Source organism: Rosa rugosa, chromosome 2 (assembly GCF_958449725.1).
Source record: "Rosa rugosa chromosome 2, drRosRugo1.1, whole genome shotgun sequence".
NCBI lineage: Eukaryota > Viridiplantae > Streptophyta > Magnoliopsida > Rosales > Rosaceae > Rosa > Rosa rugosa.
The window spans coordinates 9,287,836-9,298,994 of record NC_084821.1 but is presented as its reverse complement, the minus strand read 5'-3'; the positions used below and the strand labels follow the sequence as shown (position 1 = coordinate 9,298,994).

At 39.9% G+C, this 11,159-nt stretch overlaps 1 protein-coding gene across 1 annotated transcript; it reads left to right on the top strand.

The window, feature by feature from the left end:
• The first annotated feature begins 699 nt into the window (after positions 1–699).
• LOC133732755 (protein NUCLEAR FUSION DEFECTIVE 4-like) lies at positions 700–2,901 on the top strand. Its single transcript, XM_062160341.1, has 2 exons — positions 700–1,944; positions 2,085–2,901. Exons 1-2 carry the CDS (start codon positions 761–763, stop codon positions 2,515–2,517), a joined length of 1,617 nt encoding a protein of 538 aa, XP_062016325.1. The 5' UTR covers positions 700–760; the 3' UTR covers positions 2,518–2,901.
• Positions 2,902–11,159: the final 8,258 nt, after the last annotated feature.

Sequence of the window (11,159 nt, the reverse complement as noted above, 5' to 3'; positions counted from 1 at the left end):
CATAAAAGGAACTCAATGACAAAGGGGAACATGACCCATAACAAGGAGAAACTTGAAGGATAAAGGACATAAAATTCGAATTAGAATCAGAATTGCAAACTATGTATCAAAACATGATTTTTCCTAAACAGTACGCGGTTTTACCTCCATTGAGATTAATCTAACCGTTGGATTATCTTTGTCGACAACTAGCTTAGTTTTTTTTTTTTTTTTTGATACGAAAAGACTATATATTAAAGATGGAAGCCTCTCTGGCATCCCAAGTTTACAACATCGAACAATAAGGCTCTTGAAGCCTCCATAGGGACTCTATGTGTCCACACATGTCCACTAGTACAATTGTGGCCTAAATTAGCTATAGCATCTGCTACAAAGTTTGCTTCCCGGAAGATATGTCGAAAAGAAATTGAGTTGAAACTTGTAGCAATGGCTTGGATATCTTGAATAATTTTGAGTAAGCGCCAGGGTGGGTGTATAACTTTATTGACAGCATCAATGACAAAACAACTAGCTTAGTTACCTAGCTTAGTTACCTGTCACTTTAACTCGAATGGATTAATTAATGGACATTATCGTGTGTGGTGATCGATCGTATCATTCTGCTTCGCCAGCATTACTGTTGCACCACTTTTTTGTTTTTTTAACTCTTGCACTCTTCTCACACAACACTCCTCTCCTCTTAACATACAGGTTAACCTTATAAATATACCAAATTTTTCATTGCATATACAAACAAACCAATCTTGGCTCCTACTTTGCCATGTCTTCCTCATCAAAAGCTTTCCAATGGTTAAGCCTAGTGGCCATCATATGGCTTCAGTCCATAAATGGAACAAACACCACCTTCCCTGCTTACTCATCCCAACTCAAGAACACTCTATCCTTGTCCCAACTACAAATCAACAATCTCGTCTTTGCCTCCGACGCAGGGAAGCTCTTTGGTTGGTTTTCCGGCATTGCTGCTATTTACCTTCCCCTTTGGCCAGTCCTCATGATCGGCTCACTTCTCGGGTTGATTGGCTACGGCGTCCAATTTCTATTCGTAACAGACAAAATCTCATCTCCAGCATATTGGCAAATATTCTTGCTCACCATGGTGGCCGGAAATAGCGTCTGTTGGATCAACACCGTTTGCTATGTTGTTAGTATTCGAAACTTTCCGTTTCACCAACAGGTTGCTGTGGGACTAACAACAAGTTATCAAGGATTGAGTGCAAAAATATACACAGATATTGTTAGTACTGCTTTTTCTTCTTCACCTCATAAAAGAGCACAGGCCTATCTTCTTCTAAACTCTCTCCTGCCTTTACTAGTCTGTGTTGTAGTGGCACCATTGGTGAGAAACATTGATGTGGGAACAGGGGAGCCGAGAAACATGGCAGCGGGGTTCAATTTGATGTTTGTGATAACCATTGCCACCGGAATCTATGCCGTCATCACCAGTTTAGGATCAATGATCGGCTTAGACAGAATGATAGGTACCGGAGTGTTCCTACTGATCCCCTTGGTAATCCCAATTGTAGTAAAAATCAGAGAAAAATTATCAAGAAGATGGAGCCTAGACAGAGAGAACAGAGTGTACAATGTCAGCATAGATGATCAGAATGGCCTTGAGAGCATAGAGAGTGGTGTAGTTAAACAGGAAGAAGAAGAGGAACACAGTACAGTGCAGGTTCATGATGAGGATGGTGAGGTACAGGTTAATCATGGGATTGGTGTTAGAGAGGAGATTGGAGTGAAGTTGATGGTGCAAAGGATAGATTTCTGGTTATATTTCCTCGTGTATTTTTTCAGTGCAACAATTGGGCTTGTGTTCTTGAACACCTTGGGACAGATAGCGGAGTCAAGAGGCTCATCTAAGACTTCTTCTCTGGTTTCTTTATCTTCTTCCTTCGGATTCTTTGGCCGTCTCATGCCTTCACTTCTGGACTATTTCTTCTCAAGGTAACTACCCCCGTCTCCAGTTTTCAGTAATTTTTTTAAATTACATTTTGAAAAGTATATTGTCATATTTGAGTGGAATGTGCTTAGTAAAATTTTTTTTGAAGCCAATTACTAATATTTTCTCCTTTCTCATTTTTCAGAAGCAAGTATATGATTTCAAGGCCTGCATTCCTAATGGCATTAGCAGGACCAATGGCCGGAGTTTTTTTTTTGCTTCTCAACCCAGCTAACGTCTCTCTTATCATCAGTACCGCCATTATAGGAGTGTGCACTGGAGCAATTACTTCTATTGCAGTGTCCATAACCACAGAGCTATTCGGGACCAAGAAATTCTCAATAAATCACAATGTGGTGGTTGCGAATATCTCAGTCGGGTCGTTTCTTTTTGGCTACTCATCTGCTCTTCTTTATCGCAAGGAAGGAGATGAAGATGGTAGCTGCTTGGGAATGACTTGTTACAGAAGAACCTTCATTATCTGGGGTAGTCTCTGTTCGTTTGGGACTGTCCTAGCTTTAACGCTATATGCAAGAACAAGAAAGTTCTACTCCAAAAGATCATACAGGGCGAGTTAAGTATTTTATATTTTTATTTTTCAGAAAAGTTTATAGCTGTAAACCTATAGTAAAGAATTAATGTTAAGGGGATGACCATGTGATCAGTATTGACGAAAAATTTTCTATGCACCGGCAGTGCAAGTGACCCAACACCTATTAGCTGATCTCAACCCTTGATATTTGTAGTCCACTTTTTTTTTTTTAATAACCAAATAATCTACTCAATGTTATCCATCTGTTCAGTCGTGATGGTGCAAGTGCATGCTGGGTTTTAGAATCCCTTCCCAGTGGATCATTGATCTAACTTCGTGAGGCACAAGGTAGCTGTAGTAAAAAAAGATAGTATTTACAGTATTGCTTATAACAAAATAATATAGAGGAGTTCTTTTATCACGCTGTATTCTCACGAAGTTTTTAATATATGATATGATATTGTTCATTCACATGATGAATTTTTTTTTTTTTACTTTTTTTTTTAATGATCATATGTTCGATCTCTATTTAATTTCTTTATTTGGTAATGTATGTTCGATCATAGGTACGATATTGTTCATCACCAAGTTATGAAGCCTAATTACTTTATTACTTCGTCTTTGATATTTGTTCTAGAGTAAAAACTCTAATGGTACTTGAACTATTGTGAAATATATTTTTTGATACCTACAAAACTCTTTACTCCAATTCGTACCTCAAGTAGAGGTGGCAAACGGGCCGGCCCTACCCATTTTAGGTGGGCCTATTCATGCTTCATGCCGTGCTCGAGCCGGCCTATTTATTATCGTGCTCGGGCTCATACTAGTCCATTTAATTACTTGAACGTTAAGCCCCGCCCGATCCTGAGTCCATATCGTGCCGGGCCGTGCTTGTATCGAGCCATTAAACGGGCCACATGCCCGGCCATTAAATGAGCCGTGCTCAGGCTATCCAAAAATTAAGCACGATTTTAAAATTTTAATTTTTAATTTTTAATTTTTTTATTCATAATTGAAAATTGATTTTATTTAACTATATTAAGTCCTTGGTAGTAGGATTTAGTTTTAATCTTGCATAGACATGCAAGTTTTGGAGAGTATTCAATGGTCAAGAGGTGGTGGCGCAGAGAGTTATATACTTGGCATGGGTACGTAGATAGGACTTAATATATGGTTAATGAAAGTAACCTTTGGTTTTAATTAGAAGTAGAACATGAAAAGGTAGAGGAAGCATATATGATGATTCTGCGACTGTTTAAAGGTAGAGTTATGTAATTGGCCTGGATAGATAGGACTTAATATATGGTTAATGAAAGTAACCTTTGGTTTTAATTAGAAATAGAACATGAAAAGGTAGAGGAAGCATATACGATGATTCTGCGACTGTTTAAAGGCAAATGTCGTTGGATTTAGATTACTCATATATATGTTCAAGTCATCTCTCTGAACTGAAAATGATGTGCATATATGATGGATTCTGCGATTGTTCAAAGGCAAATGTCGTTGGATTTAGATTGCTCACATGTATGTTCAAGTTAGCTCTTTGAATTGAAGATGGTGCATATGCATATAAAATCAGCAGAACAAGTTGTAGTACCATATAATAGAAGATGATGCAAATTAAATGTCGTTGAAATTAATTTATTCTTTTCTTGAAAAAGGGTCAATACAGCTGCCCATAAGCCTTGAAAGAGGGCCAATATCTAGAAAAGTCATATATGAAAGTGATGAAATACACATTGCCACATATGGTTTGAGTCTAAATGGACAAAAATGTCAGTGTGTGTGAGTTCTAAAAGAGTTTGGCTTATGTGTGCAGTCTTTGTCCTTAAGTTAGTTATTTTTCCCATAAGTTAGTTACTTTTCCCTTACACATTCAACACAATCTTCCAAATCAAAAAATCAAGTTCATTTAGAATATTGTTTTTCACCAGAATTTTCAATCTCTCTTTTGAAATGTGGACGAGTCTTCTATGCCACAAATATGCAGACTTATCATTACACTCAGTTCTTTTACCACCTGTTAAAGTGTTGCTTGATGTGTTATTGTTTTCAACAAGTGAATTTTCTTGTTGACTTTGTGAACAATTTAATTAATTGTAAGCAATCATTCATAATAACACCAAAATCAATCTGAACAAAATCTTTAGAAATAATAATTCCTTTATTACCAATGATAAGTCTACAACCAGATTTGACTAAAAGAGAAATATAAACTAAAGAGAAAAATTCAGCTACCGTCCCCAAACTATTTTGCCAAGGCCAATTTGATACCTAAACTCTCAAAAGTATCAATGTGATACCCAAACACCTAAATTGGTATCAACGTGATACTTCCGTCAAAATTTTCTGACGGCGCCGTCTGTTTGCTGACGTGGCAAGCACATGGGTCCAAAAAAAAGTGAAATGACCAATTTACCCTTTTTTTTTATTTAGAAAAATTCATCTATCGTCCCGAAACTATTTTGCCAAGACCAATTTGATGCTCAAACTCTCAAAAGTATCAATGTGATACCCAAAGACCTAAATTGGTATCAACGTGATACCTCCGTCCAAAATTTCTGACAGCGCCGTATGTTTGCTGACGTGGCAAGCACTTAGGTCCCAAAAAAAGTGAAATGACCAATTTACCTTTTTTTTTTTTTTTGTTAATTCATTTTTTTCCTTTTCTTTTCATTTCTTTTTCTTCCTTCTTCATCTGGGATTTTCTTCTTCTTCTTCTTCTTCTTCTTAGGGTTTCGCGGCGCCAAGTAGCTTGGGGCTGAAGCTTCCAATCGAACCCGATACCGGTCGAAGAACCTGCTGGTGCTGAGATGATCAACGACCCGTCAGCGTAAATTGGGGTAAATTAAATTGGTCTGAAGGTACCGTGAGAGAGTGGTCGTCGAGTTGTTGAGCGAGACGAGGCGTTGAGCGAGACGAGGCGTTCAGCCTGAAGGTACCGTGAGAGAGTGGCCGTCGAGGCTGAGTATGTACGGTCTCCGAATGGAAGGCGGTCCAGTTCTAGGGATGCCATTTTAGCTATTCTTCTTCTTCTTCTCTCTCCTCTCCTTCTCCTCCGCCCAAACCATCACTAACGCCGCTGAGATCCTCTCCAATTCCTACTACAAATCCATCTCAGTGGCGTTAGTGATGGTTTGGGCGAAGGAGAAGGAGAGGAGAGAGAGAGAGAGGAGGAGAGAGAAGAAGAAGAAGAATAGCTAAAATGGCATCCCTCGAACTGGACCGCCTTCCATTCGGAGACCGTACATACTCCGCCTCGACAGTCACTCTCTCACGGTACCTTCCGGCTGAACGCCTCGTCTCGCTCAACAGCAGGTTCTTCGACCGGTATCGGGTTCGATTGGAAGCTTCAGCCCCAAGCTGCTTGCGCCGCGAAACCCTAAGAAGAAGAAGAATATCCCAGAAGAAGAAGAAGGAATCACGTTGATACCAATTTAGGTCTTTAGATATCACATTGATACTTTTGAGAGTTTGGGTATCAAATTGGCATTAGCAAAATAGTTTGGGGACGTTAGATGAATTTTTCTATAAAAAAAAAAGGGTAAATTTGTCATTTCACTTTTTTTTGGGACCCACGTGCTTGCCACGTCAGCAAACAGACGGCGCCGTTAGAAAATTTTGACGGAAGTATCACGTTGATACCAATTTAGGTCTTTGGGTATCACATTGATACTTTTGAGAGTTCGGGTATCAAATTGGCCTTGGCAGCATAGTTTAGGGACGGTACCTGAATTTTTCTCTAAACTAAATTCCTTCTCATGCTTGTAACCTCGTGGTGGTAACAAGGACCTAAGCCTCTTATTTATAGAAGAAGAAGTCCTAAGAATCCTCTCATAAAGGTTTTCTTAAGAATATAACAATGTGACATTTTTTATCTTCTAGACATACCATATATATAAATTGGTGCTTATTTTCTTTGAAATCTTTCACAATTCTTGGAGGTAAGTCGAGTTCTTGATGATTGTAGAGATTACTTAGATGCTTTCCAATTGAAGCAAATGGTGTAGCGGATAGACTTACCCACCTTGCTAGTTGTTTTGCGCTTGATGATGTTTGGTTAGATGAGACTCCTGCTATTATTCAGGATGTTCTCTACGAGGATATGTGTCATTGTTCTTATGTAGCTCGAGGTTCAGGTTTTATGTCTCCCCCGATGCAAAATTCTACTATTAATATAATAAATGGAACCGGGCGTGGGGCTGAGCCTCCCAGCTAGGCTGGGTTCCAAACCCCTTTCAAAAAAAAAAAAAAAAATTAGACCCAATTTTAATATTGCAGCACAAACGAAACATTAAAAATGAAGGACTAAATTCAGTTTAGTCCCTCAAACTTTAGCGCTAAAATCAGTTTGGTCCCTCCTTTTTTTTTTTTTTAATCACGTTGATCCCTGCACTTCTAATTTCCATCACCCGGGTCCAAATTTTAAAATTTGCTCAAATCATGACGTCACAAGCTGATGTGGCACCAACATGAAGGCCCATGAGGGCCCACTTTTCAGAATTTAAACCCCTAAGAATGGCAGAATGGACATTTCTAATTTTATGAAATTTCTAATTTTTTTTAATTGTTTCTCTATATTTTCTCCCTTGTCTTCTCCCCCAGAAATTCACACCAGAACAGAAAAAGAAAGAGAAAAAAAAAAAAAAAACTAAAATGCACACCATAAATTCACACCAGAGCTCACAAGATCTCGTGCTATAAACCCAGAGCTCACACACATAAAATCTTGTGCTATATACCCAGAACCTTCTCCTCTCTCTCTCTCTCTCTTTCTCTCTCATCCGAGAATACCCGCATTCTCCAAAACACTAATTTTCACTCTCTCTCGGAACCCACATTCCCTTCTCTCTACAACTTGATCATGGCATATTCAACCAAACCCGCCGCCGCTGTCACCTACCAACCTCGCCGGAGCACCTCTATCCCGAAAGAGCTTCAAAACCCTACCGTCCCTTTAGAAACAAGCTCGTGAACTACACCAACATTTGCTACTTCTCCTACAGCACCGTCGGACTCGTCCACAGTGCTATTCAGAGACTTAAGGTCGCCGGTGTCGGCGAGCCTCGGAAGGTCAGAATGAGCAGGGCTTTGAGTTTCAGACGCGAGGTGGGGTGGAGGTACTCAAACACTATGGGGGTTGTTAGGTTGTATTTCTCGGTGATTGAGAGTGGGATTGACTGTTATAGGGTAAAGATGGGATCTTGAACACTGGTGTTGCTGGATTTGGGGTACTCGAGCGGCATCGACTCCCCGGACCTTTCCATGTCCATCAGCAACAACTTGTCTCAGATTCAATCTCTCTGCGCCGAAATGGACCGCCTCTGACGCTCTATCGGCACCAACTCCCAACACGATCTCTGGAAAAGGTTAGGGTTTTGTTCGGAGTAATACTAATTCTATTTCATCATTTTCTTCAGCATTGGAGTTGTTGCAATTGAATTTTTGATTTTGATTTTGGTGTGCAGAAAAGTGGAACAAGGAGCTGAAGAGGATGAATCGTTGAGAGAGAGAGAGAAAGAGAGAGAGAGAGAGAGAGAGGAGAAAATATAGAGAAACAATTTAAAAAATTTAGAAATTTTATTAAATTAGAATGTCCATTTTGCCCTTCTTAGGGGTTTAAATTTTGAAAAGTGGGCCCTCATGTCGGTGCCACATCAGCCTGTGACGTCATGATTTGAGCAAATTTTAAAATTTGGACCCTGATGATGGAAATTAAAAGTGCAGGGACCAACGTGATTAAAAAAGAAAAAACAAGAAGGGACCAAACTGATTTCAGCCCTAAAGTTTGAGGGATTAAACTGAATTTAGTCCAAAAAATAAATCTTGCTCTTCACGATTTTCCCCTAACAAGATGCTCATGCATGCCAACGAAAAACAGACTTTTGCAATTGCTGCCCATATTACATAGACATATATACACACTTGGGTTTAGGGTCTAACAAATTCAGTGTGGGGAAATATGGTTTGGGTCCTACTGGAAATGCACAGACCATATCCAACCATCCAAGGAAGAAAGATGCACGGAACTCTCTCTCTACCAAACTATGCGTTCACATTTGCTGATGCTTACTCAACACTGAAACAAACAAACAACAAGAGTTACACAAAATTACCTTCTTCCAAAAGAACTGAAAGGTCAATTTCCGATGTCACCTTCAAAGTTAAACTTATGACTTTTTTTTTTTTAATAACTTTTAATTGAATCAAATTTACTATAATAACAACAAAGTTATCACATTCGTTTTATACTATTTATGTTTAATTAAAGTAAGTTACAACATTTACAATAATTTTTTTTACAAATTTGTAATTGTTTTAGAGAAACTGAAATTGAGAAGAAATTGCTGAGTATTCTCATTGATAATAGGGGCCTCTTTATATAGATGATTACATTGCATAGAGTCTGAATCATACAAGGAAAGATAATCTCTAGATTCTTCTAATTAAAACCTATTACCACTAGGTCAAGTAACCTAGAGTTTGGGCCAAACACAAATTAGGGTTTTACTTTAACACTCCCCCTTGTGTTGCCTAAACGTGGTGTTTCTCTCGTTGCCTCGCTAAAAACCTTGCCGAGTAACAAAAACCCAGTGGGAAAAAAATAACCTTGGTCGGAGGGGAAAACGAGCACAACACACCCTTCATGTTTCGAGACCATACATGTAAACATCTCCCCCTGATGTCTGCATCTCCCCCGGATGACAACTGTCATGGGAGTTCGGATAACTTCCGCAAATGATGCTACCAACATGTTTCTCGAAAGTGGAATTTAGGCAATGACTTAGTGAGCAAGCCTGCCACACTGTCCTCAGATTGAACCTAGTTCACTTTGATCTTGAGGAGAGTCTATTGTTGCTGATTATCCTTGGTGTTGTCGCTTTTGAAGTAGTCTTGCTTCATTTGTGTAGGCTCATTTGAGGTAGACTTCAAACCATAATTTTTCGAACATGCGTAACTATGGATCCAATCCATATATATTCACGAACCACTTCGTGAAGAGCAATGATCTCTGCATTGTTCGAAGATATAGCGACTAGGGTCTGTTCTGTAGACCTCCAAGATATCAAGGTCTTTACCCATGGTGAACACTTAACCAGTTTGGTAATGACCTTTGTATGGGTCAGAGAGATACCCAAATCAGTAAAACCTTCCAAAACACATGTCGTTTTGGGATGGGGATAGAGGACGCAGGCCAGTGTTGGTGGCGTTCCTGGTGTGTGATGGGTCCGAATCCATCATCTTTCTGTAGGGATAGAACAAGCCCATATCAATCGTACATCTCAAGTATCGAAAGATATCTTTTACACAATCCAATGGCGTCGCGTTGGCGCGAAGCTATATCTAGCTAACAAGTTCATTGCAAATGAGATGTCCGGTCTTGTACATTTAGCTAAGTACAATAATGAGCCTATTGTACTTATGTAGGGCACTTCCGCCTCTAGCACATCTTCGCCATCATCCTTCGGACGAAGAGGATCCTTTTCAGGATCAAGACTACGGACGATCATGGGGGTGCTTGAAGGTTTGACCTTGTCAAAATGCCTAAGCATCTATCAACACGATCCTCAAGTTCCAAACCGAGACATAATCGTTTTCTCCCAAAATCCTTCATCTCAAACTCGGATTTCTAGTGTTCAGCGGTTTCTCTTAACTCTTTAAGGGCTTCCAATGAAGATCATGTCCAACATGAACCGCGATAGAATCCGAAACTTGTTATGGAAACGCGTGGGCATATCCCTTCCCAATCAAGTAGTCATCTTAGTGAGCGTTTCAATCTTATTGTAAACGCGCTCCGTGATCTAGAGCCACTTAATTTGGGTAAATGAAGTTCACCATGAACCTTCATGTACATTCCGTATCTAGATCCCCATATAGATACGTAGTGATCACATTTGTAAGCTGCATGATCAGTTATTTGGAAACTACCAAACTGACAGGGTAGTGGAGTGCAGTGACATCCATTACGAGAGAATATGTCTCATTGTAGTCGATTCCAGGGTGTTTTGTGAGGAGCCTTGCGCCATAAGGCGAGATTGGCATCTCTTTTTCTCATCACGCTTTCTAACGAAGACCCATTAGTCAATAGGTTTTATGTCAGGAGGTGTTGACATATTTCCATTTAGGCCAAATTTCTCAACGTTTGCATTCATTCATCAACGGAGCGTGGTTCGATGTCATCAGACTCAACAAACTCATGCGCAACTACATCATCAATCATGATGGAGTTTCCATCCCACGTCTCATGTACACAAGTGTAAGTTTCATAGAGCTCTATATTCTCAAGAATAGGTTCTGAAGTTTAGGCGTCCCCCAATGATAAACATAACCCGGAAGATACTCATGAGACGGATTTTGAGTGTCGATGATCAAAGGATTGGAGTGTGCCAAAGTATCCTTCGAACCCACGGGCCTCCCACGCATCCTAGCTGGGGCCATGACCTGTAACACCAAAGTGCCACTCTCTATGGCGTTGGCGCCATGCCTACCTCTGTGTAGGGTGGTGCTACATCCTCTCGTAGGGACGTCCATCCTTGCAGGCATGTTTGCAGCATATTTGTGTGATATTGTCACTTTAGTAGGGATCGAGATGAGACATAGTGGGGACAGGCCACGACAATTCTTGTCGTTCCTGCTGAACATCTGTGTTCTTATCTCCCCCTAACGACGGGAAGACTGTCTCATCAA

What these genes read in the sequence shown, in the direction of transcription:
- LOC133732755 (XM_062160341.1), top strand. Translation starts at nt 761, where the DNA reads ATGTCTTCCTCATCAAAAGCTTTCCAATGGTTAAGCCTAGTGGCCATC. An exon ending in CTGGACTATTTCTTCTCAAG is followed by an intron (nt 1,945 to 2,084) that starts GTAACTACCCCC and finishes CTCATTTTTCAG; the next exon opens with AAGCAAGTATATGATTTCAA.